Source organism: Papaver somniferum, chromosome 6 (genome assembly GCF_003573695.1).
Source record: "Papaver somniferum cultivar HN1 chromosome 6, ASM357369v1, whole genome shotgun sequence".
Lineage (NCBI taxonomy): Eukaryota > Viridiplantae > Streptophyta > Magnoliopsida > Ranunculales > Papaveraceae > Papaver > Papaver somniferum.
The window spans coordinates 86,753,920-86,768,948 of NC_039363.1; the positions used below are offsets into that span (position 1 = coordinate 86,753,920).

At 35.0% G+C, this 15,029-nt stretch overlaps 1 protein-coding gene across 1 annotated transcript; it reads right to left on the reverse strand.

The window, feature by feature from the left end:
* Nucleotides 1-1,115: 1,115 nt before the first annotated feature.
* On the reverse strand, nucleotides 1,116-6,651 carry LOC113288290 (ethylene receptor-like). The gene is made up of 7 exons (XM_026537285.1): nucleotides 6,507-6,651; nucleotides 4,644-5,581; nucleotides 3,139-3,507; nucleotides 2,714-2,980; nucleotides 2,496-2,623; nucleotides 2,087-2,284; nucleotides 1,116-1,933 (listed from the first exon to the last, which is right to left on the reverse strand). Exons 2-7 carry the CDS (start codon nucleotides 5,541-5,543, stop codon nucleotides 1,573-1,575), a joined length of 2,223 nt encoding a protein of 740 aa, XP_026393070.1. The 5' UTR covers nucleotides 5,544-5,581; nucleotides 6,507-6,651; the 3' UTR covers nucleotides 1,116-1,572.
* Nucleotides 6,652-15,029: the final 8,378 nt, after the last annotated feature.

Genomic DNA, 15,029 nt, shown 5'->3' on the forward strand with positions numbered 1-15,029 from the left:
TGAATAATAAATAGGGATTTTTGAGGAGACATGTCAAATAGGTTTTAGATATGTTTACGTTTTCGTATACTAACATACTTTGACTTTGTCGATGGCAAACACAAATTTATCCAAATTTATTGTCTTAATTATGTCCATGTACACTGTTTTGTCTTGGGAAACTTTCTTGTGGCGGTTTGGTCAGGTGATATTTTGTGCTTGTGACAAAACAATAACATAGTGTTGTGGTGTTTAAGCATATATTCGCTAGTTCTGCGTTCTGAAATGACCTAGGTGTTCTTGTTTTACAAATACGAATTGATAAAGTCATTTTCTTTGACTTTATATATTTTTCTATTATAAATTTTAATTACAAAACAAAAAAATTAATTATAAAACAAATTCGTATCTAATTTGTCCATCCGTGCATCCATTAGATGCAAATCCGAATGGATGCAAATCCGTTGGATGATGGATTGGATGCAGACGGTAAATTTGAAATCCCTAATGAATTGGATTAAATTCGGATGAGGTGAAAACCGGCCCATGTTCACCCCTACCACAAACCCACAAAGTTGCAAATGTAATTTTATTGATGTACCGTGATCATTCACAATTTCTCACCATTGTAACTGTGAAGGATCGTGCGTGAAACAATCTGGATGATGTCACATTTTCTGTAGATTATTGTTGGTCGTAGGACACTGTAGCCCATGATCAGTACTCATTGTACCCAAGAGAACAAAAAAAAAGTAGATGTGCACTCAAACTTTTACTCCACCCATTCTAGGCAAATTCAGCTAAGGGATGAATATTTAAAGCTTGGGCTTCGGAACAAGACAATGATCAACAAGTCGAGAGATAACAAGGATGGTCTGGAAAATTAGAAGATCAACCTTTATGTATGCCCTTGGACCCCTTCCCCCACACTAGACGCCTAATATGAGGTTGCGGGAGAAAAAAATGTGTGCCACGAAAGCACCTAAATTAGCTAAGGTTGGAAGAGGATACTAGACGTTACGATCACCTGGTAGTTGGCATTGTGTCCTAGCATCCCCCTCTCTGACCACTCCCTTGGCATTTTGAAGAACACAAGAACATGTTGGTTTGTAACTCGTAAGGTACCTAATACAGTATGAACAAACCAGAATATAAATATGAATTGCCACTATAATTATTGTTTCATACAAGCACTGGCAATCCCCTTTTCTGCAACTCAGCCATTGGACTATCACTTAACCTCTACTATTTATACGAATGTTGGGTGCAGTGAACTTCCCAGTTAAATTATTGACATCACTGCTGTTGTCGCATAAGGTGGGTGTGTTTAATAAGAATCATATAGGAAGGAACTAGTAACTACCAGGATCCAGCTCGCCCCTTCATCCATTCTACGCAGCCTCCAGTTTGGCGCGGTATAATAAAAACTGATTCCCGAACCCCAACACCAACATGACCTACGCCATCTACACTCAGTTTGTAGTAATGTAGTAACATACTAGGACCAAAAATTACGTCATAATGCGATTTGAGTGAAGAACTCGCAACCGCCATGAAATGTCTACCGTCCTACCCAGGGCATCTCCACTCCCTCTACCACTTGGCTTCAGAGAAAACCCCATGCTCTAGAAGCTCTGACAGGGCAATCCTCATTTTCTCAAGTGATATAGGTTTTAAGATCACTCCATCCATACCAACCCTCAAACAGTGCTCTTTTGTTACCCTATCTGTACTCCCTGTAAGAGCTACGAGCAGCGGTCTCTCATGGCGTGTAGAAAATCTTTCATGCAATCGGACCGCCACTTCATACCCTTCCATTCCAGACATGGATACATCCATGAAAACAACCTTGTGTTCAGGAGTAACAGATCGCAAACAGTCTTTCCCTGAACTGACAACAGTTACATCGCACCCAAGATGCACGAGTAGTCCCTTGGTAACCATCCTACTCACCCTGCAATACCAGAAAAAGAGAAAAGTGCAACCATGTCATTATATTGTTTCTACATTATTTTCTTACTTTTTTCTTCTCTGAAGATCATTATCATATCATGTCAAGCTAATAAAAGTAAAGGATAAATAATGAGAAGTTGCACTGAGTACTAACCCATTGTCATCGATGACAAGAACTTTGAGCCCTTGAAACGTAGCCAGGGCATGATTTCCATGCAGCTTGGGTATAAAATGTTGTTCCGACTCAGTTGATTGATTTGCAATTCCAAGTTTCACAATGAATATAGCAGTGCACCCTTTGCCAAGACCTTCACTCTCGATCCAAATATGCCCTTTCATTAGACTCACAAACCTGATTGCATCAAACATATAGAAAAGATTGTTATTGCTGCATTTTTCACGGAACGAACATAGAGTTGAATTGTTGACAAAGAAAAGCAGCATTTAACTCATCATTGCTGTTGATTCAGTGCTCAACTCAAACAGAAAAGTTCTGTATGCACTTATTATCACACAAAAGTAGAAGACAAAACATCACAAACAAAATCAGCAAAAAGAATTACCTCTTACAAATTGCAAGCCCTAACCCTGTACCATTAACATTTTTACTTGATAGAGGCTGGGTTTGTGCAAATTTGTTAAATAAATAAGGGATATCTTGAGGATTGATTCCTAGGCCAGTATCCTTTACCTACATGAGGAGAAAGAGATATCTTTAGGACTAGCAATAGCCACGGACTGGGTATCTTCGACAAAGAAATCAACTAAGAAACAAACTAACCTGTACTCGTAGATAGAAGTGATCAGCACCATAAACAGGAAAAAAATCAGGTGCTCGAGCATCTCTTAAAGAATCAGATTTTGCAATACAAGCAGCAATTGAGATGCTGCCTTCTTTTGAGAACTTAAGAGCATTTCCGGCAACATTTAGGATTGTTTGCATGAGACGTCTTTCATCACCAACAGCATACTCAGGCAAATCCGCAGCCATATTTAAAGAAATCAACAACTTTTTAACAGAAGCAATGGGCTTAATCAAGTTAATAACCTGCAACGAAAATATAGGCATCTCGTCATAAAAGAACCTCTAGTAATGGCGTGAAATAGTTAAGCATTTTCTTCCCCTTTGGCTGCTTAATATTTATAATTTTTTCCAGCAGTGAATGGGGTGTGTTTATTTCATGAATTTATGCTTGTGTACGATACCTCTTTGAACATTCCATGAAGGTTAAACGTCCCAATGTCAAGTTCAAGACTTCCGTCTTCAAGCCTTGAAAGATCCAATACATCATTGATGAGCGTAGCTAAGAGGTTACTGCTCTTCAGAACTGTTTCCACCATAAGGCGTTGTTCAGGAGTCAATTCAGTTTCTTGAATTAAAGATGAGAGTGCTATGATTGCATGCATAGGGGTTCTCATCTCATGGTTCATCACTGCCAGGAAATCATTGCGAGCTCGTATGGCTGTTTCTGCTTCTCTCCTTGCTAGATCCAGTGCAACATTTTGTTCCATAAGCTGGTCTCTCGCCCTCATTGATTCTTCAAGAATTGCAGCATGGGAAAGAGCAACAGCCACCTGTACACACAAGAATTTCTCATTCAAAGACAGTCTTTGTTAGCTATAATTAGCCAAATCTTTCTCATGGTATTAGAGTGGTTACTTTGAGTACATAAATAAGTATTCACTAACTGGTAATGTCACACCAACACCGATTTTAAAATACGCAACTTTGTTGGGAATTCTACAAACATTTTAGTAGTCTTGTTCTCCTTAAATCCCAAAGTTTGTAATCGAAGTAAAGTAGTAAACAACCTAAAGACTCTTGACAGAACCCAAAGAGTGAACATTTAAGACATTTATAAATCTAAGCATAGAAAACATTTATAAATCTAAGCATAGAAAGTCATTAAACATCAATATCACATGATTCCTAATGCCACCAAAAAATCTCAAAAGCAAGAATTGTTCTCTGAATTGAATCCAGAGAATAGAGGAGTTTTATTATATCATAACTTCCACTCTTATCTGTCGATGTATACTCAACAGATTCACACTATTCCATACTCAAACTTAAGCTTGACCAAGTCCTGAATAACTCGAAGAAAGAAACTGATACAACACTGGAGAAGACAAAATTGTATTAAGTAATTTATCTTGCAAGGAATTCATGTAAACAAATGAATGATTGAGCCAGTGAAGCTACATTTAGAGGAGGCAATCATATCAACTACGATTGTCTTTCACCTTTCAAAAGACAAAGGAGCCAACAATCAACCTAAAAACCTTGGAAGTTGAGCAAGTTTTAGCTTTATGGATAGACGCAAATTCTACAAGTATGCTTCTTTTATTTTTTTTGAAGCATCCAAAGAAAAGGTGGAGCAAAAGACTGACGCCCCGAGATTCAGCATTCAGGTTGCTGCAGGGGCAATCAAGTGGCTGTGACTAATTCAGCACTTTTTAATCATATTTCCTAAAAGTAAATTGAACATGATTTACACTAATAAGAGCCAAAACTATTTGCAATCCAGTAACACGACATGGTGACCAAAGAAATATCTAGCTGATCCTAGGAACATCATCGACCAGGATTGACACTGAGAGATTAACTTTTCTCCACTACAACCAAATATCCAATCAAACCAACCTGTAAATTTCTTTGAGATTTTATGGACATATCTTCTTCATATATATAAATGAGTAACATATCAAACCTGATCAGCAACCACTTCGACTAGCTCCAGCTCGTGTACATGCCATTGTCTCGCACTGTCCGAGGGAAGCATCAAAACCATCAATGCATACTGCGCAGATTGTTCTTGCCAATCATTTTGGAAATCAGAGAGGTTTAGGAGTGGGACCCTCACAGCAACAACCTCCCCGGGCATATATTTCCCTGCAAGAGGTCGTATTCTTGCAACTGGTGAATTTGGTGATATTTTCATTGCACGGTTGCTACTGAAGACTTGATTAATCACAGAAAGCTGGATAGGCACAGAAAGTCCAGCAGGATTCTGGTGGCGTAGAGTGTAGGAAAGTTGAAGCTCCAAACTGGAGCGTGATGGCATCCACAGTGCACACTCCTCCAACGCCAAAGTTCTCCCCAGCTCAACAAGAGTAGTCTTCAAGATTGTGTGTCTGTCAAGGGTGCTTCTGATCTCATGAGTAAGCATTCTAACATGTCTGCCTGTTTCTTCTTGGGTACGGATCAAACCCATCTCACGGTCAAGCTCTGCAGCCTTATTTTTCAAAAATAACTCCCTAGTTTTCACGCTCAACAAGTCAGGAATAATATGCACAAGCATTAGGGCAGTAGCACAGGACACAACTGCAGTCAAAACCTTTGCTGTGGTCATTACAACTGCTACAGTTCGTGAATGCATGCTGAAAGTCCATAAGTTAATTAGGTGTGTAGCTCCACAAAGAACAATGAAAGCTCCGAATTGTACAAGCACCCATCTGTATGGGAAAACTGCTGATTTTTTTACAAAGTAGATTAACTCAAGAGGGATAGAGAAATATGCAAGTGCAATGAAGAAGTCAGAGATGTACTGATACTTCATTAACAGTTCATCTGCAGGCCATTGAGGCTCAATGCAGTTGCAAGACTCCATCTGTCACAAACTCAAAAAACACCAGCACTCTTACCTACCTGTGCCAAAACAAAAAAAATAAAGAACGGATAATCAAAAACAAAGCTATCTTGAGTCTAAAAGTTCTATACATGGGAGCACAAACCATTCACAAGGACAACTGAAACTTTTACAAGTTCAACCGAAAAACTGATAGACAGCAGGTCACATAAAGCAACTAGGATAAGTAAACTAATTGCAGTCTAAGACTAGGTAAGTATGCTTAGGCAATCATTAACCAAAAAAGCGAGGACAAAAGAGAGGATGTAATATGGTTTGACGTTCTTAACCAAAGAACTTCACACATCCTCACTGTTTAATCATATACCATAGTCCATACGTAGTTAGTATTTTTGTCACCTAAAGCAACTAAGATAAGTAAATCCATTTCAGTTCAATTCCAGTCAGGGAACCACGTCATGCCTTGAACTTAACAAGGTAAATAATGTACTGAATGCCTTGTCAAGTGATGGTGAATAATGCACACTTATGTTTTCGCCAATGTTCTTACTTACTAACATAATTTAATGTTAGACTTACAATCAAAATCATAAAGACCCTCCAGTTGAATTATGTACTCAGAGAATCATATCGTTATTCCACCCAAGAAATACAAAAATCAACCTCCAATTTAACAAGCTAATACAAAAATCACCTAAACTGGTATCATTACATAAACTGAATATCAAAATACATGCATTACCAAGGCAAATTTCAACAAATTAATCCAAAATTTGATAAAATTGGAGCAACCAAACAAATAGGAACGGAAACTCAACACAAAATCAAACCGATCAATAGCAGATCAAACTAGCAGTTGTAATCATAAAATGTTTGTTTTCTATGATCTTCAAAACTAACTCAGTAGACCTAATTTACCAAAAATAGAAACTGAGCTCAAAAAGAACCCTAAAAAAAAGAAGAAAAAAAAGGAACAACACTTACTTATTCGATTCTGATAAACGAAATTGAAGAGAGTACAGAGAATTTTTGCATAACCATTTTTGAGTCTACAGACTCTACACAAACACGCACCCCTTGTTTAGAGAGAGATTCCTTCACTTTCTCAGCATAAAATTAAGAATGACTTAAAAATTGGGCAAAGTTTTACTAAGAACGTAGGCACAAGTCATACAGTGTATCCGAAATTAGTTAAATCCATACACAAAACTCATTTCCAATCGAAGATAATCTTAGTGAAGGGATATTTTTTTGTATCTTGTGGTCAGGAAGGAAGTAGTATGGTTATAAGTTAGGTGGATATGTATTGAATAATATCTTAAAATAAGAAAGATGAATTAAATAAGTTAATTTAATGTTGTGCAATGTATTCAGACTGGTTTTCAAAATCTGGGTGATGGATATATATAGGGATATTGATTGACAATTGACAAAGCCTACTAGTACACACCGCTGTTCTCCTTTTTGGGGGTTTTACTGACCTACAACGGACGTATGGTAATCAACTACAAACCCTTGCCGTGCCCATCTGCTTCAGCCTTAAGGTTTCAGAACCACTGACACTTCAAATGACACATGACGGCTCTCAGGTACAAGAACACATATTTTGTCCACAACTTACTATTGAAGTACGCTTTACATCGATGATCATTAAGGAGCACATTGAATCAATGTGGTTTAGACTAACAATAAACAAAAAATAAAAAGAGAAATTATATATATTAGTGGTGAGTGATAGTGGGATCGAGAAAATAAAAACTAGGCGAAAAATACACCGTAAAAGAATAATCCAAAAATTTCGACAACAAAAAATAAATATGAACTTTACTGAAGCCCAAATACATGTATAATAATAGAACAAACTGAATCTTTAAAGAAATGATTCTCATCACAACTGCCACCTAATTTGTTTGATTGTTGTCTTCTCTGATAAGATATATTCCTAGATCAGATGAGTGATTAATCCATATTTTTATATTTAGAGATTAAATTTTTGTGCGTCAGAAACCGTCGCCACCAGATAACAAAAAAAATGAGTAAGTTAAACCGAGAACCACCACTCATAAAGAATGCTCACAATCAACGACAAGAAAAGAATCCTCATTAAAGGAAAAAATCTTTGTCGAAAAATAAATATAAAATAATGTTCTACTTTTACTACTAACTAAACTACGAACAACTAGTAAATTAAAAAGGAAATAACAATCAAACCTTATAGATTTGCTCATAATAGAGTGAATCTGAGCAGAAAGATGTAAACCGTTTGAGTTTTTCCTGATAATCCTAATTGACAAGAAATAAAGGGATTGAGTTCTACGAATAATAATGACGTTGCAATGTGATAAAGGGTATCGTCGGTGCGAAGGCATGTTGTTTTAGTATCTTTCAACTAAAAGTAGCATATGGTGTTCTAGTACTTGTCTAGTTAAAAAGATGGAGATACAAGTTCACCATTATTTGCGCCTAACATTAATTTAAGCAGCGGTGGTATTGCCTCTCTTGTTACAGGTGATAGATTTGGAGGCGATTTGCAAGATGCTCCAAGTAAGTTCTTTGCTTACTACGCTCGTCGTATATTTTTTTTTCTTAGAAAGACGTCCTAGATGGTGCATTTATTAATGGAAGGAAGAAAAAAAAACAGAAATGACAGGTATAAGACTAGAACTCTAAGAATATAAGAGAAAAAGCATACAAAAACATATAAACACATTTCAGAAAGTAGTAAGTTGTACTTTTAGAAAGAAAAAAAATTCTTGAAAATTAAAAACCTATATATCAAGATAAAATCTTTCCCAGAACGATAAATTATAACATGCTATGATTATAAAGTCGCACTAAACATGTGTACAAAATCATTTTATAATGGAACAATTGTAAAAACGTAGTTTAACACTTTTACACAATGACTAGACCTTACCGAAATCGCCTTCAGTATGAAAATGATATTGTAACTGTTAGAGCAATGCTCGGTTGATCCCATAAGTTTTGTTAACTCAATCTTGTTGTCAATGTTATATGATCAAAAACTATTTCTTGATTTATATTCTACTAAGTCAAGTTCGGACTAGGTTAGAATTTGGTAGTTGAGTATTATACATCACCCTCGAAGACTGAAGATCGACGAAGATATTTGAAGGACTTTTGTATAAGGTATGTGAAGACTGAACCATTGAAGATACGTGAAATGGTACCTTCACATATTTCAGATCTGTTTCTTTCATTTCAGGATATAATCTTGATTGTCACTTGGGTCTCTGATCTCCGATCATGATTCCGGCAGTGTTAGGTATGGATTTCCTGCTTATCTTCTAAGTCGGTCGAGGTTAATAGCGTTTTAGAAGAGAATCAGAGAGAGAATTATCATAAGTCTATTTTTACTATCAGATTCAACTTGTTCACATCATCAGCCTTTCTGTATATCTATATATGATATGAACACGACGATTACATGTACATAACTCGGCACGTGACAACCTGAACTTTAATAGTTTCCCGCCTTGTATTTGTACCGACCTAGGATAGGTTTTCAGGTATTCCCTTGGATGACAACATCGAGAATGTAAGGAACCTCAAGCTCGTCAAGGTTATTAGACTAGTCAAGAGATGTATTAGCCGATAATAACTCGATTAGTTTAACACGAACATTAATTAATAGGAAATAATCTAACAAATATTAAGATATGAAACTAGTATAACTGAATAGGCCACGAAAAGTTACGCGGAATGGACTACTCGAACGTGTCATTCGGGTACCAGACGAAGAAGAAATCATCATATGAGTATGGAGGGCAAAGTAGTAATTTCGTTTTAGACCGTGCGGGACTTCCCTTATCTAATCTAGCGGGTGTTCCATAACATTCCTTTGGTCTTATCTAGACCGAATCGAGAAGACAAACTTATCTCTCCTTCTTCCTTCTTCCTTCTTCGTCATTCTTCTTCTTTCCTCTTTCTGCTCCTCCCATGTTCTTCACCTGCATACGAATGAATTAGAGGTTTAAGTATTTGAAATAAGAGGAGATCGATCTTGAATTAGTTAACGGTAGCGATATTGTTCTCGGTAGCTGACTCTGACTCGATAAATCAAGATATCTCAGAGAGAACTGAAGATTAGGGTTTTAAGATTTGGTCTTGAGATTTTATTGAATTGAGATACTGGTGGATGAAGAACTGAGGAGTTTTTATTGATTTGATGAAGGTGATGATGACTTGAGTATGGTTTCAGAAAAACTGGTAAGTCAACTTTAGGGTTTTATTTATTTGAATCTGTTTATATAAAACTGGGTATAATCGATGAAATCATGGATGGGTTTTGATTGAATTAAGGTTAAATCAATTGCATGAAGTTTAATTTTGATTCCAGTGAGAATTAGGGATTCCTGTTCTTCCTCAATTTGGAATTAGGGTTGTTGCTTTAATTGAAGTCTTGTCAAGCTCAAGAAGACGGGTTTTGTGGATTAAAAATTAAGTCGGCTGAATAGAGTTTTGGGTTTTAGTTCAATTATGTTTATTGAGAGTTTACATGGATATATGGTTTACAGTTAAATTGAAATACAAGAGGAAGAGTTGTTATTGTTGGTAGTTTATGTTTAAGAAAGGATGTTGGGATAATTGAATCCTTGAAGAGTTTAAAAAGTTGGGTTTCAAGGTGTTGATGAATAGTTTAGATGAATGTTTAGGATTGTTACAGGTTGGGGAAAGCTGTGACATTGTTGTTGGATGAACAGAGGCAGAAAAGATGATTTTGGCTAAGAGAGATGATGATTGTTAAGTGGAATGACATTCAGGGGTTGTTGTAGATGAATGTGTTAAGTTACAAGAACTTGTGATAGTGTTGAAGTTATAGGTAGGATGGAGATTGAAAGTTTGTATGTTCTGGACATGGAAGAGACCATGGTTGTGATGTTATTATGGTGAGAATAAGTTCTACTGAGTGTTGAAGCATAGAGCTGAGATGTGAGTTGAGTTGAGTTGAAGCACTTCATTTCTTAGAGGTAGATGTGAGGCTTTTAGAGTTGCAAGGGTACTTCAGTGAGAAGAATGTTCTTACAGCTGAGGATGTTGTGTATGGTGGTGGATGAATGTTGTTATTGATGTTGCTTAGAGTTGGAGTTGTAGTTAGTGACAGCTAGTGAATCTTGCATCTGCTATTGCAGGTAATTAGAGTTTATTATTGTAATTGAAATTCGAAGTTTATTTGATTGATCCAATTGATGTATTGTTAGTTTGAAGCTGAACGGAGATTAGAGTTATAGCTGTGTGAGAACCTTTGTCTGTCTGACTGAACTTATTCAGTCTGACTCGGTTTTAATATTGCCTGACTCAGTCTGTGTGGCTGGGTTATTTCTTTTACCTGAATTAGTCTGTTGACCTAGTTAACTCAGTAACTAGGATCTTTCCGATCTGACTCAGTAGACCTTGACCGATCTGACTAGTTGACCCTGGACTTGACCAGACCTTGGACGTTGACTGTTAATCGACCTTGTTGACTGTTAGAGACCATTAGTTGACCCTACTGGACCAGGCCTTGTGTAATGGGCTTGTTTAGTGGACTTGGGTTTAGGTTTAGTGTTCCTATTTTGATGTTTGAACTTCGTATGGTCCGAATTAGTCTTTGGCTCCTTCTTCAATGTTGTAAATATTCATAAGACTTAGATATTGGACTATAGAACCAACCTAATTCAATTAGTAAACCTTGGTAATGTTAAAGATAAATAATAAAAAGGTGTAGAACCGTAATGGGCTTGGAACCATTAGATAGTTCACTTAGCTTATAACTGGAACTTGTATGAATTATGTTATGAGCCTTGTGTGAGCCTTTTGACTAAACTCTTAGAGTGCTTGTATGATTAACAGTTAGTCTATTAACAATGATCGATTCAAAGGATGAACCAGTGGATCTCGAGGCAGGCGTGGCTTGTCATCAAAATAGGTGGGAATACATTTGACTCTTTTGTAACCATTGTTGTTTCTTTAACAAAAGTTTATGCTTAACAAACTCATGCATTGTCTAGTGTGCATTCCATGTTTTGTTTAAATTGCATTACTATACTTCTGTTGACTTTGTTAATCTTTTCATGGTTTGGAAATGACTTGTAATGGTTGTTTGTCATATGAATTGTTATGGAAAATACGAATTTCCATTTGTGGTATATAGGGTACGCTCCTTCACATTTATATCTACATGAATTCAGCTTTTATGCTTATATAGGTCGACAGTTTGCCAGTTCGGAATTGTCGACATCCATATTTACGATCGGGTGTGGATTTGCGAGTTCGGAATTGCAAACCATAGTATACATTGTTTGAAGAAGGAGTTTGGCCATATACATGTTTGTTTACTTCTGTGAGGATATGTTCTTTCACATTTATATCTACGTGAATTCAGCTTTTATGCTTATATCGGTCGACAGTTTGCGAGTTCAAAATTGTCGACATCCATATTTACGATTAGGTGTGGATTTGCGAGTTCGGAATTGCACAACCATAGTATACATTGTTTGAAGAAAAAGCTTGTCCATATTCGTGTTTGTGTATCTCAGTAACTTGGTCACTATTTAATGTCTGGGAAAATATTATTGTTTTTCTTAATCTTGCATGTGATTACTTAGAAGTTAAATGTTAATTATTCTCACTTTCCGTTTTCAGAGACAGATCAGAGTTGCGCAGCGAAAGCCACAAGTGTTGACTCCGTTAATTAGTTAACTTCTGCTATGTTTATTATGTTGTTTATTGTATCTGTAAACTAATTGACTATTGTATATGTATCATTTGAGAGAAGTTTATGTATATATATTCTGAGCGGAGTTAGTTTTCGGATAAGTTTTGTAGCAGATTTCTTAATTGAATGTTTAAGTATTTGAATTAGATTCGTAGTGTCTCTTTGTTTAGTTAATCTCTTGGATTAGTCAGCTGCTAGGTTAGGGGGCGCTACAGTGTTGGTATCAGAGCTCACTATTAGATCTTATATGGGAAACGATAGGAATAGCCAGTGCTAGTTAGTTAAATAGATTAGTCTAGAACTGGGTTGGTTTGTGAGATAAATCTTAATCACTAAAAACTATCTATAATTAAAAGAATTATTTGATTGATTGATCAATTTGTTTGTAATGAAGTAAAAAAAAATTTGTAGGGTACACCAATAGATTTAGCTGATATGGATTTGAGAATAATTGATTTAAATAGTATGAACAGGTACACAATTCAATACTAAAAATAGTGAGATTAGTATTATTAATAAATCTTGAAAGTCACATATATATACTTTTTAAGCACCTTGACTTATAAGTAGGGTCAATAATTTATTATCACATAAATGTTAATAATACTTTTGGGACTCAATAATAATTGGAAGACTAGTTAGAATAATAGTTCAACCATCCATGTAATAAGAACATGTTATAATAGTAATTATAAATGATAATCAAAGTAACAATAATTTCAATTAAGTTATGATTAGTTTTTATCATTTAGTATCATATTGAACTTAATTCAACTAAAATTTATTAAAGATGTATAACGATAAAATAAATTATGATTAAATAACCACGGAAAAATTAATAGCGCTTATCTACGATTAAGTTTTGTTAATAAAATTAATTAAAAATTAGAGATATATATGTTGCGTCTAAACTAGATAATTAATATAATACTTATTAGGCGTTAGATTGACTTAAGAAAGCAAGGATATAATAATAATATAAAATGACCCAACTTGTTAGTAATTTTGTATCGAAATTATTTTTTAGTCTAATAGATGATCCAGCAAATCTTTAAATGAAACAAATATACATGAAATAGTAATAATAGAATTTTGATGTAATGCAATATTAGAATTAAAAGGAAATAAATTCGTAATAGGATGTTTTACATTATTAGCAAAATCTAAAGACTATTAAGATATATTATAATTTTATGCAGACTCAAATTTAGATCATACTAAATTACCAACGTCAATGTTTAACAAGATATACTGTACTGGTTCAATGTGAATAAATAAAATATATTATATCAATCTTTACGTGAATGTAGAATGGTATTTAGAAGATTAAGACTTAATGTACCAATTGGACTATCAACTTAAGAATAATGAGAATAATGACACAGTTGATAATAGTATCCGAGTAATTAAGCTGGTAGTAAATTTATAATAGATAATATTTGGAATTAAAATTCAATTTCATTAAAATAAATGAATAATAATAGTGAAAAAAATATGTATATAATGAAATAAATAAATAAATTCAGAGGACTAAATTGTTTAAAATGATGTAAACTCTTTATATATTTTACGAAGTAAATTTATCAAATATACATCAATTACGATAAAAGTTTAGAGACTAATTAATCTTAATAAATTAATACTTAGTTAATCGTAATAAGTTTGTACTTAGTTAATCCAGCACTGGGGAATAGTGAAGGTTGTGTTTTCTCTGTTCGTAGGAAGGCATTGTCGGGATTGGCTAACCTTGACAGGGAAACTGCATTCAGAGATGACTGATCATAGAAGTTTGATATAATTCTTTAGGAAACCAATTGATGTAAGTTCACTTAGAAAGATTCGTAGAATTCTTCCTTGAAGTTAGAGACAAATATTTTATAAAATAGAAATCAGTGTAGGAAGCCTATAAAATAAAATCCATATTTTCCATTGTATAACTTAGTGTAAAAAAAACTTAAACCTCCCTATTTGATTGAATTTAAATCAGCGTAGTTGAACATAGAGCCACAAATTTTAGTTGTAGAAAGCCATATAGGAATGTGCTTTGTTTTATATTTTTTGCGCTTAGGTAGGAGATATGATTATTGTATAAGGTGGAGAGTTTTTGAAGACCAGAAGAATGGTTTGATTTTCGAGGACGAAAATGATATAAGGTTGGGAGGATGTAAGGAACCTCAAGCTCGTCAACGCTAGATGTATTAGCCGATAATAACTCGATTAGTTTAACACGAACATTAATTAATAGGAAATAATCTAACAACGATTTATATATGAAACTAGTATCATTGAATAGGTCACGAAAAGTTACGCGGAATGGACTACTCGAACGTGTCATTCGGGTACCGGACGAAGAAGAAATCATCATATGAGTATGGAGGGAAAAGTAGTAATTTCATTTTAGACCTTGTGGAACTTCCCTTATCTAATCTAGCGGGTGTTCCATAACATTCCTTTGGTCTTATCTAGACCGAATCGAGAAAACAAACTTATCTTTCTTTTCTCCTTATTCCTTCTTCGTCATTCTTCTTCTTCTTTCCTCTTTCTGATCCTCCCATGTTCTTCACCTGCATACGAATGAATTAGAGGTTTCAGTATTTGAAATAAGAGGAGATCGATCTTGAATTAGTTAACGGTAGCGATATTGTTCTCGGTAGCTGACTCTGACTCGATAAATCAAGATATCTCAGAGAGAACTGAAGATTAGGGTTTTAAGATTTGGTCTTGAGATTTTATTGAATTGAGATACTGGTGGATGAAGAACTGAGGAGTTTTTATTGATTTGATGAAGG